This window comes from Leucopleurus acutus (genome assembly GCF_964270905.1).
Source record: "Leucopleurus acutus genome assembly, chromosome: 3".
NCBI classification, from domain to species: Eukaryota; Metazoa; Chordata; class Mammalia; order Artiodactyla; family Delphinidae; genus Leucopleurus; species Leucopleurus acutus.
Window position 1 is genome coordinate 31,548,777 of NC_139145.1, and position 17,637 is coordinate 31,566,413.

The 17,637-nt window shown below is 46.6% G+C and overlaps 1 protein-coding gene across 2 annotated transcripts in view; it reads left to right on the plus strand.

Moving 5' to 3' along the window:
* Nucleotides 1–17,637, plus strand: part of SLIT3 (slit guidance ligand 3) — a gene marked incomplete at its 5' end in the record, with an annotated part of 610,658 nt that overhangs the window by 31,059 nt on the left and 561,962 nt on the right. For both annotated transcript variants that reach the window (XM_082835732.1, XM_082835733.1), the window contains one exon: nt 13,374–13,445. In XM_082835732.1, the coding sequence (XP_082691858.1) occupies nt 13,374–13,445 (72 nt within the window). The remainder of the gene's footprint in view (nt 1–13,373; nt 13,446–17,637) is intronic.

Here is a 17,637-nt window from a genome sequence, read left to right on the forward strand (position 1 = left end):
TGAAGAGCCCCGTCTAGGAAGTAGAGAGTCCACATACAAGTGGAAGCCACTTTTGCTGTCTCCAGCAAGAGAGATTAGGCCAGAAATCCACTAGCCAGGAGTCTTATACAGCGCCATCAGATGACACCCAGAATGTTCTTGTGCTGAACCTGCAAAGACCTGTCTCTGATTTCCTACGTGTCACTCAGCAAATTCCCTCCATGTGTGAAATGAGCAACGGAGCCAACTCTCTGGTTTATCACGTTAGGTCCAGGTTGCATCACAATCCCCCTCACCCCCGCCACCACTCCAGCTTCACAACAGAACTTAACATTATTCTATGATTACTTCGCGTCATCCTCCCCAAATGTGCATCAAATTAAAGAGTTATTAGGGCATGGCAGGACATGTTTATGGGGAAGAGTTTCCTTTAAAGTCACAGCTCGGCCTGAACTCACTTTATTAATGTTTATACAAAGTATGTAGTCTGTTCCAATGCAATCCGTGTTTATATTCGTGGAGCAATCATTGCATTCCTTGGGCTGCTCCTTCCTGTTTTCTTAAAGCGATTACTGAACCTATGTTAAAAGTGAATCGTGTGTGGATTCTGTAGCTGGTCAGGCTTGGAGACGTGCATCGTTCAGAGAATGACACTTAACCACGACGCGTCGTGCAAATAACATAGACTTTGGTCAGTGGCCCAAGTGGACTAGAAGGGGGGGGCTCCTTCAGAACAACAACATGGTGGGCAACCAGGCCCCCTTGTGAGCACTTCCTTTGTCTCCCGCCTCTGTCATGGGTATTTTGTGGCTCTAGCGAGTATGAACCTTATGTTGATTTGCTCAGGATAGTCCCAGCTTTTTCCTGTTTTCTTGATATTATTGTTAATGGCATCCCCTTTGATTCACAAAAGCATTCAAGTTTGTATGATAAACGATATGGTCACTCTGGCTCTAACTGGTGTCCACATTCACTGCTATAAATGAAATATGGACATCCGCTTTGGATCTCAAGATGCTTTAGGGAAGGATGATGTGTCTGGGTAGACTAGGAAAATCAGGGGAAGACCAGGTGCCTCTTCTAGGTTAGTTAAGCACCAAGGTCCCACCCGCCCTTTCTACATCTTACTTGTGCTCACGTTTTGCGTGAATAATAATCATCAAATTGGTGGTAATGGCTACTTATTGAGTACTTACTGTGTCACCAGCCCTGTGGTAGAATCACTTTATCATCTCATTGAATCCCCACAACATCCTAGGAGCGGGGTACTACTGGTATTATATCCATTTTACAGATGAGGCAACAGAAGCTTAGGGGTGGGAAGTAGCTTGCCTGAAATCGCACTGCTCTCTGGTAAGATTTGAGCTGAGACTGTTTGATTCCAGGGCCTGCTTTCTTAAGCATTAGGCTGTGGAGCAGGGATCTCAAACTCACATGCCAGTAGGGAACAGGCAGGTGATGTAGGTGAGGGAAGCAGATGAATGGGACTGATGAATACCAGAGCAAAATGGGCTGTTGCCTCTTAGCTCCAGTTTCCAGTGGCCATGAAGGCCCAGGGTTGTCACATCACCTGATTTGGGGGAGATAAACCAGAATTGCAGATTTGTATGTGAAGAGCTCCCAAATTGGCAGTTGAGTTACAAATGTTAAAGTCATGCTGAGGACCAGACTAAACAACTCTGTGGGCCAGAATTGGCCCGTGGGCTATCCATTTGCAACTTCTACTCTACTGTCTCCAGCCAAGAGCTGGATATGCCCCAGGTGTGCCTCTTCCTGCTGGAGGATGAAGCTGAACAGAGCAAGACAGGGGTCTCCTGCTTCAAGGAGAGGAAGACTGGAGCCTCCTTCCCACGGACCCTCACTTCCACCACATCCTCCACTGCATACGAGCATCCAGGCTGCCCCTCTGTCTGGCCCGTTCTCCTCCCTGCAGGTAGCTGTCTGCACGGCGCTGGCTGCAAACTTTTGCAGGTGTAAAATTATATATGCAAGAGTGTTGCCAAGCCAGACATTTAGCCCAGGGAGGCTTAGTTCCCAAACAAGTGAGGTAGTGTGAAGCTAGTTTTTTAAATCGAATTCAGTCCTTTCTCTCCCGACTGCCTGTCTGTGTTTTTAAACTTGTATGTGGTTATGATGAGAATGAAGTATAAAAGTCGCAGAATAATTGAATGATACCTCCTGTTGTGCTAGTCGGGAGAGGTAAGGCAGGAGGTAAGGGCTCTGTGATGGCTGATCCGCGGGGACACACTGCTGTCTGTGACCTGGTGGGATGGTAATTTGACAGTTCTTGAACACATGCTGTTTTCTCTCTTCCATCGGGGAAGATGCATGGATGACATTAGGTCCCTTGGGGCTGGGAGAGGGAGCAAAGAAAGAAAGACACCCATTAGGACAGGGCAGTCTGAGCAGCTCCTAAGAACTGTCCTTGGACTCATCAAGGAATGTTTTCCTTTGGCCAGATTTCCAGGGTCTTGAATGGCTTTAGTTCTGCTGGTCACTTTAGCTATGGGGAGTGTCTTATTTCAACTGGACCACTTTTTTCAGTGTTTCTTTTTTTCCAGAAGGAAAAGGGGGTGTATTAGTAATACAGATTTACTGTGGAAAACATTGACAACACTAATGAGCAAAATGTGAAAACTCTTCACCCCAGGATCCAAAGAAAACTAGTGTACATTTCTCTGAGCGTCTCCAAGGGGCCTCATTTCACTCGAGGTGTCTGGGGCGGAAGGGGGGCGGAGTAGAGTCTGTGGTCTCGGCTCCCACGGAGCTTTGTGTTCCTTTGGGAGAGGAGGCAAACACACAGGAAACAGGCAGCAACGTACGAGGTGGAAGGAAATGTGACGAAAGACCAGAATGAATTGTGCAGAGGCTAAATGATGCAGAAGTTCAGGGCAGGGACAGATCAGCGTAGGATGGAGAGGCTGGGAGCCCTGCAGAGAGCAGGAGTGGCAGGCTTCACCAAGCCTGGAATGAGGGTGTATCGGTTTCCTGGAGCTGCTGTAACAAAATGCCACAGACTGGGTGGCTTCAAACGACAGAAATATATTGTCACAGTCGTGCAGGCGAAAGTCAGAAATTGAGGAATTGGTAGGGCTGTGCTTGCTCTGAAGTCTGTAGGCAGAGTCCTTCCTTGCCTTTTCCCAGCTCTGAGTGGTGGCTGGCAATCCTTGGTGGTCCTTGGCTTGTAGCTTCATCACTCCAGTCTCTGCCTCTGTCATCACATGTCTTCTCTGTGTGTCTCTGTCTCTTCATCGTCTAAGGACTCCAGTGATATTGGACTAGGGCCCACCCTAATGGCCTCTTCTAACCTGATTACATCAGCAAAGACCCTGTTTCCAAATAAAATCATTCACAAGTACTGGGAGTTAGGACTTCAACGTTATCTTTTGGGGGCACACAGTTCAACCCATAACAGAACAGTAGGATTTGGATGAGGGGAGAATGTTGAGGACTTTCGAGGCCAGCAAATAGCAGGGACATAGGTGTTGATGGAGTGCCTAGTACCGTTCCTGATCTGATGAGTGCTCGGTAAATGTCTATGGAGTGAAAGAAGTAAGAATTAACAAACTTATGGTTGCCAGGGGTGAAAGCGGGGCGGGTGTGGGAGGGGGAGGGATAAATTGGGAGATTGAAATTGACATATACATACCACTATATATAAGATAGATAACTAATAAGAACCTACTCTATAGCACAGTGAACTCAATACTCTGTAATGGCCTATATGGCAAAAGAATCTAAAAAAGAGTGGATATATGTATATGTATAACTGATTCATTTTGCCGTACAGCAGAAACTAACACAACATTGTAAATCAACTATACTCCAATAAAAGTTAAAAAACAAAAATAAAAACAAAGGAAAAGAATTAAACGAGGCAGGCTGAAAACAGCAATGAGACCCACCAGCTGCTGTGCTCTTGCACTGGGAGAGAAGCTGGCATTTTGGGGAGATTAATCTAGTTGTAGGGAGCAGGTTTGATGTCAGAGAAAGAGGCTGAGGGTTGTTAAGTCATTTCGCTGCTTGATGCCCCCCCCCGCCCCCCCGCGGTTCTGATTGCTGAAGACCTGAAGCCTGCCCCGTCACTGCTGCACAGTCTGGGTGCCACCTGCCTCTATGTCCCATTTGGGGCCATTGCAGTCCAGTCACCTGGACCTCCTTTCTGTTGCTTAGGCCCTTCAAGTGCTTTCTCTATTCAGAAAGTCTTTGTGTTTCTGTTCCTCCACTTGGAAATTTCTGCCTTCAGCCCGTCCCCTCATCTGGCTCCTCCTTTTTGTCTGAGTCTTGGACCAAATCTCTCCCCCTAACAGAGGCCCCTCCTGGCGACCTTTGCTAGTGCTCCTGCTTCTTCCCACCCCCATCTTTCTTCTCGTCACCTCACCCTGGCATGATTTCCTGGTTATTTCCTTGTAGCCTGTAGTTCCGCTGTCTATTTGTGGTTGCCTGTGTCCCACTGCTCAACAGTCTTACCACAAACTTGGCAGCTTTAAACAACTCCCATTTATTACCCCACAGTTAGCTGGGGGCCTCTGCTTCAGGGTCTCACAAAGCTGCAATTCAGCTGTTGCTTGGGGCTGTCGTCTCATCTGAAGGCTCAGCTGGGGATGGACCCACTTCCAGACTCTTGAGGTTGTTGGCAGAAGTCAGCCCCTGGCAGCCCGTCGGAACTGTGGGCTTCAGGCTCTTGCGGGTTGTCGTTAGGTTCTCCTAGGCTGTTGTGGAGGCTGCCCTCAGTTTCTTGCCTGCCTGGCCCCCCTCACATGCTGCTCACTTCATCACAGGTGTCAAGGGAAAGGGTCCCCTGGCAAGGCAGGCACTCCAGTCATACATAATGTAACCACAGCAGAGACCTCCTGTCCCCTTTGCGGTATTACGTCGGCAGGAAGCAAGCCATCAGGCCCTGCCCACGCTCAAGGAGAGGGGATTACACAAAGGTGCTGACACCAGGGAGCAGGGATCCGGAGGCTGCCCTAGAAGTTGTCTGCCACACTCTCCAAGAGAATAAAAGTGACAGCAGGGGCCATGGCAGGAATCACAGAGTTCCTGAAAGGACTCTTTCGGGGGTTGTGCAGTACCCTAGCCACGAGCACAGTGCCAGGCTCAGAGTAGGTGTTTAATAAAGGCATGCTGTAGGAAGAAAGGAAGGATGCAAGGGAAGGAGAGAGAGAGGGGGAGGAAGGAAGTAACGAAGGAAGGAGGGAAAGAAGGAATGTCCCACTTTCCCCTGCAACATGCCAAAAGTAACAGCTAAACAAATCTGCTCGTGGTTATCCTGAGGCAATGCCTCTGGGTTTTTATACATGCTGTTTCTTTTATTGAAATCCTCTTTTCTCCCTCCCACATATTCCCATGCCAACCAACCTGGCTATGGCCAAGTCATTCTTGAGGTCTCAATTAAAATGTTACTTTTTCAGAGAAGCCTCTCCTGACCCTGAGAACCGGATAACTCAGTACTCCTTCCTCTATACTCTCCCATAAGCTTTTTCTTTGTTTAATCGGAGTATAGTTGCTTTACAATGTTGTGTTAGTCTCTGCTGTACAACGAAGTGAATCAGCTGTACGTATACATATATCCCCTCCCTCTTGGGCCTCCTTCCCATCATCGCCCCCAATCCCACCCATCTAGGTCATCACAGAGCACCCGAGCTGAGCTCCCTGTGCTATACCACAGGTTCCCACTAGCTATCTGCTTTACACATGGGTAGTGTATTTATGCCAAACCTAATCTCCCAATGCATCCCACCCTCCCCTATCCGCCCTGTGCTTGTCTGGCACAGTCTAGAGCAGGAGTCTGCACACTGTAGCCTCCAGGCCAAATCCAACCTTCATCCTGTTTTGTAAATAAAGTTTTATTGGAGCATGGCCACACCCATTAGATTGTGCATTGTCTGTGGCCGCTTGCATGCTAGGAAGCAAAGTCAAATGTTGCAACAGGAAACATGGCCAGCAGAATCTAACTTATTTATTATCTGGCCCTTTAAAGAAAATGTTTGTGAGCCCCTAGTGTAGGATGCTTACCACAGTCTGTGGTATTTGACCCTTTGTTTATTTCTTCCCCACTAAACTCTTGAGTTCCTTAAGGACACAGACAATGCCAGTTTACCCTTGGTTCCCAGCATTTAGTCCAGGACCTGAAACTTAATGGTCAAGATATGTTTGTTGAATGAATGAATGAGTGAATGGTAAATCTGTCAGAAATAGAGAACAGGTAGAAAAACTCAAATTAGGGTTATTTGAGGAGGGTCGATTTACAAGGGGCTATTTCAGAGGTGTGGGTGTGGCTCAGGGAACCAGGGCTCAATCGCGTCAGGACTAGAGGCGATGGAGCTACCGTCGCCTAAACCAGAAGAGAGGAGGGGAGGCCAAGTGTTCTGGGGCAGGAAGCCGTCAGTCATGAGGGGAGCTGTGACCTTGGGTGGCGACACTGGCTAACCCGGGTGACCTCTCAGGGTGGCAGCCGGGAGAGTGAGTGCCTTTCCTCCCTCTTCTCCCTTCCTCCCAGCTCCTGCCCAGCTCAAAGAGAACAGGGCCCAGGAGCCAGCCTTGCAATGTGGTCCATTCAGGTCAGCCTCCCAGCGTGGAGAGAGGTGAATAACTGCAACTGAGGCCACAGCCCCCTTGCCAGCTTCTTCTGGTTTGGTTGGAACCTCTTCTTTGCTGGTGATAGACAAGGGGTTAGGCTAGGCAAGAGACATCTTAATTCGGGCCCCTCCTGCCCTTTCCCGAGTGGGATTCCCCAAATCGGGCGACGCGATCTTCATGTGAGCGCGTCACACCCTCTGAAGGCTTGTTCAGGGGCTTGCCGCCCGGCCCCTCCTCAGACCCGCCACTTCTCTGTGACCCCTGCGCGGCCCCTGCTGTCACCCCTCCGCCTCACTTCCTTCCCATCCGCTCCAGGGGATCTTCTCCCTGAGTTCCTGCTGTGACGTCTCTCTCAGATCTCTGACTGCCCACTCCCCACCGACTGTAGACCACATCTCTCAACATTTGATTTTGCATGTTCTTACATCGTTCTCTAAGTCATAAATCTTAGTCCGTCTCCTCAGCTAGACTGCAAGCTCTCTGACAGCAAGAACCAAGCCATAATTTTTAAGCCCACTTGGCCTGGGCCCCCAGATATGAGAACTGGAGATCTCAAAATGGTCAGGACTTTATGGGTCGTGAATCCAGCCTCCTGCCTGTCGCAAGGGCACCCTAGGCATCATGCTCAACACGAGTCAACGACTAATCTCCGCTTGTATACCCCTGCTTTAGGGACTACTGTGTTGTAGGGCAGCCCTTACAAGTTCACCGTATGTTGAGACCTTATCTTCTTTCCTGAAACCCAGAAGGCGGTGCTCTGTATACACTGGTCATACAGAGGGCAGGTGGTCTTAAAGTCTGATCTGAACTGATGGTGTATTCTCTAACTCCGTATGTTTCACCATCACAGATAAACATCTTTTGTGAAGCCAGTGCTAATCTATCCTCTGCATCCTCTCGCTACCAGTTGTTGGCTGTGGGTGAAAATTAACCACTCCCAGTGCTGTTTAGAAAGCACTTCCTCACATACTTTAGCTCTTGAGCCTCATAGCAATCCCGTGCATCTGGTATTTTGGGTCATACTTTATAAAAGTTTCATCAACAGTACCAACAACTGGGGCTCTATAAAGTTAAGTGACTTTCTCAAAGTCCCATAGCTAAGAAGTGAGAAAGTGGAGACTCAGATCCACATCTTCTGAGTTTGTAGTTGAAGCCCTTTTCTCCAAGCCCATGCTGCCTCACTGCGGGTTGTTTTTTGCTCCTTGCCCTTCCTGAATGTGCCACGGCAAAAAAAATTTTTGCAAGGCTGCCAGATAATGAATCAAAAGAAGGATGAATATACACATGCCAAGATAAGGACAGTGGTCCGCCCTGGAACATTTTTGTTTCATTTTTTCCAATGTTGTTCTGAATTGCACTTCCTCCCCACCCCACCAAAGGTGTCAAACAGATGTGGAAATACTGCAGAGCTCCAAGTCACAGCACTGGTGTATGATTCACTGATTGTGATGGGGAAAAATAATGCAGGAGTTTACCATGGTGATGCCTGTTTATGAAAGCGAGGTGGTAGATGATGAGGAACATGGTAGAAACCAGACATGGGCAAAAACAGCAAGAAAGCACTTTCCCCTGGAGTTTGCAGAGGGGCTCAGCGCTTGTACGGGTCCAGATCTCACAGGGGAGATGGGATAAAAAATGCACCAACTTGGCTGGAGTGGGGAGCAGCAAAGCCACTAGGAGTATCCCTTCACTTTCTTTAAGACATATGATGGTAAATTCTATTCTGTTCTATTTATTTATTCATTCATTTTTCTGGCAGTCATTGGTTACCCTGATATAGTAGAATATGTTTAGACCCTAGCTGGAGATGGGCAGCATGATGTGATGGTTAAAAACATGGCCTCTGCATTCAAAGAGCTTGGGTTCAAATCCCCACCTTGCCACTTACTGCTTGTATGACCTCGTGGCAATTTGACTTACCGATAAAATCTTCTAAGCTAGGGTGCTTCCTCATGTGAAAAATGGGATAATGAAGGTACCTACTACATACGATTGCTGACTGGATTAGAGAGAATAAACATAAAGTTTTTGGTACAGTGCCTGGTGCATAGTTTGGGCCCAGCAAGTATCTTTTTAAGGCTGATCTTCAGTATTTTTTATCTGTTGAAGGAAGGTAGTAATACTTACCTTTCAGAACTATTGCAAAGAGAAGGAAAAGAAAAAGGTTAGAAAGCTCCTGACTCAAAGATACTGCATTCATCACTGTAGAGTGCTGTAACAGATAGTCCCCAAATTTCAGTGACTTAAGGGTTATTTCTGGAACATGTCTGAGTCTAATATGGGTAAATGGGGAGACAGGGGAAGAAGATCTCAGTTGCATGCAGTCATTCAAGGAGTCAGGCTCTTTCTAGCTGCCATGTAGGATTGGGCAGGAAGTTTTATGGAACAGGCCTGAAGGTGGCATATATTACTTGTGCTCATGTAATAATGATGAAACTCAGTCACATGGTTGCACCTCCCTGCAAGGGAAGCTGGGAAATGTGGTCTATCTCTGTGCACTGGACAGAAGGAAAATGGTGCGGTGGACAACTTGCCAGTCTCTGCCCCAGTGTTCAATGCATGGCAACCACATTTGTGAACACTAATATAATACCATGGTGATTCCCATGGCATCCTAAGCCCCACTTAGAGGGATGGGCAGCCCTAATTATGCAGTCTCTTCTTCTCAGAGCCTGAGAGAAGGGCCGGTTCTCATCTCATCCCTACAGTGACATGTGCCCCTCTGAGCCATCCTTGGCCCCTCTGAACCATCGTTGGCCATAATGGCAGGACTGAGGGTCTCCAGAGTGGCAGGCAAGCCTCAGAAAGGACATGCCATTGAGAGTCATATGAATGGAGTTCTGTTGTTCATGGTAAATTAACTCTTCAGACATTAAATATTTCTCTTCCATTCTCTTCCATCTCTCTATTGTTGCAAAACGAATCACTCCAAAACTTAATGGCTTAAAGATATGCGCTCGCTTTAGTATTGCCTCTCATGGTTTCTGTGGGCAGGAATTCAAGAGTGGTTCAGCTGGGCGATCTGGCTCAGAATTTCTCGTAAGTCACAGTCAGATGGTAGCTGGGGCTGGAATCTCAAAGGCGTCTGCACTCATACGCCTGACCTCTAGGCTGTGAAGACTCAAACAGCCAGGGCTGGACCAGATGGGGCTCCTCAGGTGCCTGCCTCTCTCTCTCTCTGTCTCTCTCTCTCTCTCTCGTCCCCTCACGTGATCTTACCATTGGGGATTTCAGGTCTTCTGACCTCACGTGGCAGCTCAGGGCTCCAATGCAAGTGCTCTGAGAAGCAGCCAGGCGGTCACTTATTGCCGCTTCTAATCTAGCCTCAGAAGTTCTGCAGCATCGCTTCTGCCAGAATCCTCTTTGTCCAAGCAGTCACAAAGGCCTGCTCAGGCTCAGCGGAAAGGGGCAGAGACTCTACCTCTTGAGGACAGGTGTGTCAAAGGAACTGTTTGTAGACATGTTTTATTGATGAAACGGCCCCACTTCCCCACCCTACCCCCGATCTAGATGCTGTAATGGCTTCCCCGTCTAACATCACCCCAGATGGGATCATTCGTGCCTGCAGATGGTTCAGAGCTCATACTGAGCTAAAGTAGACTGATTGCTTCAAAGGACAGAGCTGAAGGCTGAGAAATCTGGCTAAGGAGCCTGGCCTGGGATGACGGGGCTGGGGAAGGGACGGCACATGAGGTGGTGCAGCCTCTTCTCAGTGTCAGTTTCCTTAGTTCCCATTTTCAGCCAAGCGGGTTGGCAATCCAGGCTCTGTCCTCACCAAACCAAGGTCTGCAAGCAGGAGAGGGTTATGTAAAGCATGGAAGCTCAGAGAACTTAAGTCAGTGACTCAGATTCACACAGCTAGGAGTGGGGAGCGGGACAGAGATTTGAACCCTGACCTGTGTCACCCAAAACCCACATGCTCCCTGGCCTCCCTGGCAGTGTGCGCGTTGGGCAGGGGTGGTGGTGGGGTTTGGGGCAGACAGACAACAGAGCTCCCTCCCTACCCTCTCTCTGTAGCCAGATACCAGGGAAATAGGTGTCCTAGACACACTGCACGGGAGAGGCAGCAGAAGGGGACCACTCTTGGTGCTGTCACTCAACTAATTATAGTAACGGTAGCTGCCACGATTATTTAACGAGTGCCTGATAAGCACTGTGTATGCGTCGTCATCTCATTTAACCCTCGTAAAAACTCTTGAGGTCAGGATTGTCGCCGTCAGTTAGAGGGTGTTGGAGAAACTGAGCCTTGGAGATGAAGCGAACTGCCCACCAGTCACTCAGGAAGTGGCAGGGCAGGCATTCAAACTCATGGCTGCCTCCCTCTGAAGCTCAGCCTCCCACACACTGACTCTGTGCCTGAGGCAACCCCACAGTCCCCACCCGAACACATGCCTCCAAGTCCTCGGCATTTCAGCGGCACACTTTGTGCCCCTTCATAAATAAATATTAATTGAAAATATCAGTGCCGCAGCCGCTGACACAAGCTGCTGAGTTACCACGCTGTGCCCTGGTGATTAAACCCTTGGTTGCATTGTCATATTCTCAGTTGTCACGGTCCCCAGACATCCATCCCAGTTGAGATGGGGGGTAAGAAGGAACTCGGGGTGGTGATGAGCACACACAGATTCCTGTCTGTGTGCTGGTGTCCACTCCTCACGTGAACAGCTTTCATTATTTCCCCGTGTGACTCTTGCTCTCCTTTACCAGCCCTCAGCTTAGTCTGAGAAGTCTAAATGCTGCCTCTCTCCAGCACAAGCTGGTTAAGAAACAACTTTGGTAAGGTAGATAGCTAGTGGGAAGCAGCCGCATAGCACAGGGAGATCAGCTCGGTGCTTTGTGACCACCTAGAGGGGTGGGATAGGGAGGGTGGGAGGGAGGGAGATGCAGAAGGGAAGAGATATGGGAACATATGTATATGTATGGCTGATTCACTTTGTTGTAAAGCAGAAACTAACACACCATTGTAAAGCAATTATACCCCAATAAAGATGTTAAAAAAAAAAAAACAACCAACTTTGATTGTTACTGTATTTTTTAACATTTTTTGGGAGTTTGGGATTTACATATTCACACTACTGGATTTATTTATTTATTTTTTAAACATCTTTTTTGGAGTATAATTGCTTTACAATGGTGTGTTAGTTTCTGCTTTATAACAAAGTGAATCAGCTATACATATACATATATCCTCTACTGTATTTAAAATAGATAACCAACAAGGACCTACTGTATATGTATAGCACAAGGAACTCTGCTCAATATTCTGTAATAACCTAAATGATTGTTACTTTATATACAGGAAAACTGGATGACGAAGGGAGGTGGTTCCCCAGGGAGGGGGCTCCAGGACTCACTTGATTTTTATTTCAGTATGACTTTTTGAAATCAGGAGAGTAATCCCTCCTCCAATTTGATTTTTCTTTATACAGAGTGCTAGAATCTGAAAATTGTTTCCCTTTTCATTTTATGCAACTTGAGAGCTCACAGGTCTTTCTGAGGCGTAATAACAGGATGGCAACTTGAGGACCTGAGTAGGAGAACCAAAGAAGTAGTGAACGTATGGATGGGGGTCCATCATTGGGAAAATGGCCTTTTAGTACCTAAATGTTCTGGCGGGAAGCAAAGCTAAACTCCAACTTGGCCAAAACCTTGAAAAGTTTCTGATCAAGGAGACATGGTAAATAGGAATTAATTGTTCAGCCTCCATTATTAAAAACTGTAACATATTATTCATGGTTCTTTTTTAAAAAGATTTTTTTTTGTATCCCGTCTTCGTAGATAGCTTTAGTGAACACAGTATTTATATGATTGTTCACAAGTTCTTTCTTGACTTTGGTTTTCTCTAATTCTGGTTTTCTACCATCCAAGGTGCCTCCTTCTCCTGGACACCAACGCCACCATAATGCTTTGAGCTCTTCCATGGCAAATTCTTCTCTTTAGGGCCATTTTCAGGAGCTTCAGCCTACAAATTGGGGCAGGATTAATCCATGAAGCTGTCTTTTACCTGTTGTATGAGATTACTCTTGTCAGGCACATGTTCTACTATGTTGGGCTATGGAGTTAAATGAGATATGGTCTTTGCCTTCAGAGTTTGCAGATTAGCTGGAAAATAGACAAGTACCTAGGTGGGTACCAAAGTCGGTCAAGATTCCTTTGGTTTCAGGTGATAGAAAATTCAACTCAAACTGATTTCGGACAAAATATAAGGGAGATGGGATAGATTGGCTCACATAATCTCAAAATACAGAGGTTTCTGGCATCAGGCATGGGTGGATCCAGCTACTCATAGCATAGCACCAGAACCAGTCTCTTTTCATCTCCTGACTCTGGATATTCTCTCTTCATGGTAGCTAGATAGCTTCTGGCAACTCCAGTGGAGCGAAAGCTGTTGGGAATTTGAGTCGTGTGTGTACTCCTGAAACAATTACTGTGGTCACAGGGAGTGAAGATGCTTATAACCCTGGCCTAGATCAGGTGCCCATCTCCAGAGTTGGGGAGAGGAGTCAGCCCCACTTGTATGATATGATCCAAGAGCTGGGGGAGGGGGGCTTCCAAAGAAAAATTTGTTATCTGAAGAAGGGGCAAGAGAAGCCAGGCAGCTAAACATACCAGGGCTCTACTGTGTACATAATGGCTAGCTTATTCCATACAATGTCCTTTGAGTTGGTTGGACATGCTCTAGGGAATATCATTAATCATGGGAATTGCCTTGTCCTTAACAAGCAACGTCCCTCCAGCTTAAGCCAGTCTGGGTTAAATAGACCATAAGTGTAACCTGCAAAAATCTGACCCACATTTGTTCTCCATTGCAGTGACCTGGACAGAAATAACATCACCAGGATCACCAAGACCGATTTCGCTGGACTCAAGAACCTCCGAGTCTTGTAAGTAATGCGTGGCTCTCCAATGCATTTTCACTCTCAGCTCTTCAGCCTTGTGAAAATGTCCCACTGCCCTGACATCACACCCCCAAGCACTGGATAACAAGAATTCGCCCTTCTGCAGCAGAAAGCCCTTCATTAGTACATCCAGGTTTCCTTCCCCAGCTGTCTCATTCTGTGTCTCCATGCTGTAGGCTGGGCTAGACCAATGGAAGAAGTCAGTTCCAGTGACAGGGAACACAGAAGGTTATACACAAATAAATCACCATGCCCGGCTTCTAGGATGACAGCAGGGTCAGGTTGGCTAACCATGCTTCCCTTCCATAGAGATGATAATTTCTCCCTCAGCCTGTGAATTAAAAGATCAGTCAAGACAGAAGTTATTTATCTTGTTGCTTAATGGAGAGGAGGGGAGGAAGGAGGGAGAGAGTCAGACAGGGCCAGAGCTCTTGCTGAACACTTGCAGCTGTGCAGACAGGTAGCAAAATTTGAGAGGGGCATTGGTGCAGCAGGGGAGCAAGAAATATCAGGTTTCATTGCTAAATATTGAACACTTTCATCCATCCCTAAATCTGAGTGATAAGAAGCTGCCCAAATTCTTGGGCACTGACGAGTCTCAGACATTCAGAGGTACAAGAGAGGAGGAATTGGACCCTCTTTCCTTCTTTACTCAGAAGGTGATTTTGACCCATACATGTGACTCCAGACCTGGAGTGCAGCCTGGGCAATCGGGCCACTGCCTTGGTGTTTGTCGTGTCCTGGAATCTTGGCTGGCAGCTTTTTGCTAGAAGTAGCAGCTAAAGTCTTGGTATCTAAAGCCACCTCCTTCTTTTTACTCATAGCCGGTTATAATACAGTGAGTTGTATTTTGGGGACTGGAAATATTAGGTTCTGGTCCTGACTCAGAATTAACTGCCCATGTGACCTCGTACCCTATCGTACTCCTTTGGGCCTTACTTTTCTCATCTGTAAAATAGGGAATGAGTAGTATATTCGTTTTCTAGGGCTACTGTAACTTTGTACCACAGACTGGGGGGCTTACACAACAGAAATTTATCGTCTCAGTTTCCAAAGTCCAAAATCAAGGTGTTGGCAGGGTTGGTTCCTTTTGAGGACTCTGAGGGGAGGATGTGGTCCAGGCCTCTCTTCTAGCTTCTGGAGGCCTCAGGGATTTCTTGGCTTTACGATAGCTGTCTCTGGGTCTCTCTGCATTGTCTTCCTTCTACACACGTCTGTCTCTGTGTCCAAATTTTCCCTTTTTATAAGGACACCAGTCCTATTAGATTAGGATCCATCCTAATGGCCTCATTTAAACTTGATTACTTAGTAAAGACCCTGTCTCCAAATAAAGTCACTTTTTGTTATATTTGGAGTTAGGGCTTCAATATATGAATTTTGGGGGGCATGCAGTTTGACCCATAACAAGTATTTAGAAGTCCTTCTAACCCTAATAGTTACACATATAATGCTTTATGATTTTGACACTTTCACGAACAATGTGTTTATTCTCACTGAAACCTGTGGAACATTACTTGTGTCTCATTGTTTTCCTGATTGAGAAGTAGATGGTCATGATGATGATGATAACTGATGTATATATGGTACCTTCCACAGACCAAGCTCTGTTACATAGTTATTAACCCTTATCTGCCCAGAGGAAACAGGCACAGATAGGTTAAGTGGTCCCAACTCCACATAGCAGGGAACTGAAGGAGGAGGACTCAGAAGCCAGAATGTGTGCTTTCTAACCTCCATGCAGTGCCTCTGTTCATTTGTGTTATAGGAAGTTTAGAAAACCAGGAAGGTGATAGTGTAGGAATTTGGTAAGTGCGGTGTGATGTGCAAGTGGCCGACCGGAGTTTCCCTGAGTAACAGGGTGTGGCACTGCTAGGATCTCAGTGCTGGGCCTCCAGCTAGCAGATGCTCTCCCCTCGATGTGGTCTCTGGTCTTTGGCCAGTGCACCCCCCCTCCCCCCATCCCTGGAGGGAAGACCCTACCCTCTGCCAAGTCTTTCTTTTGCCCCAAGCAGTCATGTGTCCGTCAAATGACTGGCAGCTCCGACAAGTGTGTGGGGATCAGAATGGAGATTGGGATAAAGGCGGGGGATTTTCATGGCTCAGTTTTAGGGTGATTTTTATTAAAGAGATATAGGCAGTAAACTCCTGATTCCAGGTCACTTCCCAACTTAAAGAACAAACACTTAACTTCTCTATTTTTTTTCCATTTTTTTCCCCCAGAATCTGTGAGAAATGTCCTTTCATACAAGTCAGAAATTTCACCTAATGCTTCATTTTTCTAACAAAGTCAAAAACAACCCTTTGATTTTCTTACCATTACATCAGAAAGACTAGTAAAAATTCCAGCTTCCATATCTGCTGTCTGCAAATAGAAAGTTTAAAATAATCACAAAAGATCATATTAATATCCTCTGGATGGTCTACAACATTCCTTTGACTACAGTTTATCTTTTCAGTTAATTGGTACATTCTTCTTATTTTGATAAGCAGTGCTGAAACCCTCCCCCTCCCCTCACTTCTTAGACTCTATTAATATACTGTGTTTCATTATCTTCCTTAGCAACTCAAAGACAATCCCATTCAAGTGGCCCTTTATTAGTGTGAAAGAATCTGCTACGTGGGGTAGCTGAAATGCTTTCTAACTGACACCAATAAAGTATCCAGACGTTTAAACCATATTTTCCCTCAGTCTATTCTTTTTAGCTGAGTAACCTAGACAACTATCTTTTTGAAAAGCTTTCATCACACCTCGGCGTATTCCCTGTATCTGTTTCTTATTTACAATTTATAGTGAAACCAGAAAAGACTAGGTCATCTTGAATAATTGGAGCCTGCCACCCATTTCCATGCGGAACTGTTAATACGGTGCAGGTGAATGGGCGAAAGCAAATAAAATGGAGATTGGGGAACTTTGGCTTCATCCAGAGGTTTTCCCCAAATAAAGTACATTCGGGGGGAAGATATAAGAATTGCTTATAACAATTCTTTCTTCCAAGGGGCAGGAATAGGAAAAGGTCTCTTCTAGTGGTATCAATTATATTCCCTTTCTTAGTAGTCTGTTGCGAGAACTCTTGCAAGTATGCCCACAATGTGGGAACCAGCTTTATCCCAAATGGGGTTAATTAAAGAGTTAAACTCCACCCCAGCCATCATCACATGCGGGTGATTTCCGATTCTGATCCAGTGTTAAAAGTAAAAAAATAACAATGCCGAAAGAACTGAAAATGAGCACGGTCTGTATCGCTCTAACTCAGAACAGATTCAAGCCATAGTCAGCCCTTCTGGGTGTCCAGCCCCTCCTGGATCCCCGGGTCTCCTGCATCTGCTCAGTAAAGTGAGAGTGATAGCGATGGTTTTAGCACAAACTCCTGAATTGCATCGCAGCCTAGAAGTCTGGATGGGAAGTCCACAGCTCATTCATTCAGTGATCCATTTATTCATCAAGTGTTGGTTATTTCTTGAGCCTTTAAAGACCGGGTACTAGGCTGGATTCCGATCGGTCTAGGAAGTACATCAAGAAGAGACCCTAGCTACCTTACCAGTCAGGATCCCAGCAGGACAAATGAGGAGAGCTAAATAAAGATTTATTTGCAAAGGTGTGGGTGAGATTAAGAGAAACCAGGTAGAGTTAGTTGGCGCAGTTCCCTGAGGCTAGCAACAACCGTCGGTCGCTAGTCCCCTCTGAGCCTCAAGGACCAGCGGGAGGGAGTGGTTACCTGAGCCCAGCAAAGGAAGGACTGCCTGTTAGCACCTGGGGTCTTAGGTAGAGGAATGCAGTCCACCTGCAGTGACTTGGTAGGGAAGGAGGGAGCTGGGAATAAACCCCCACCTCACTCCCTCTTCTCCCACCCTCTCATCTCCTGGTTGGTTGAACCCAATAGGAAACCAGAGTCAAGGAAGCTTCCTGACGAAGCCGGTAAAAGTTAGCCTCCCAGGGCTTGAGCAAAGAGGAGGAGGGGCAGGTATCGACCATCCCTTCTACTCCCCTTTCTAAAAGAAGCTGGTAGTGTTAGATTAATTAGGACAGAATTAAGAGATTCCTCATGGGAGGTTGGAGTTAGACTCCTTCAGAAACCCTGAGGGAATGTGACGCTAAGCCACCCTATAGTGTTGCCCCTTGTAACAATTGGGAAGTAATGACAGCAAGCTCTATGATGGATTGATTGATAGTAAAAAC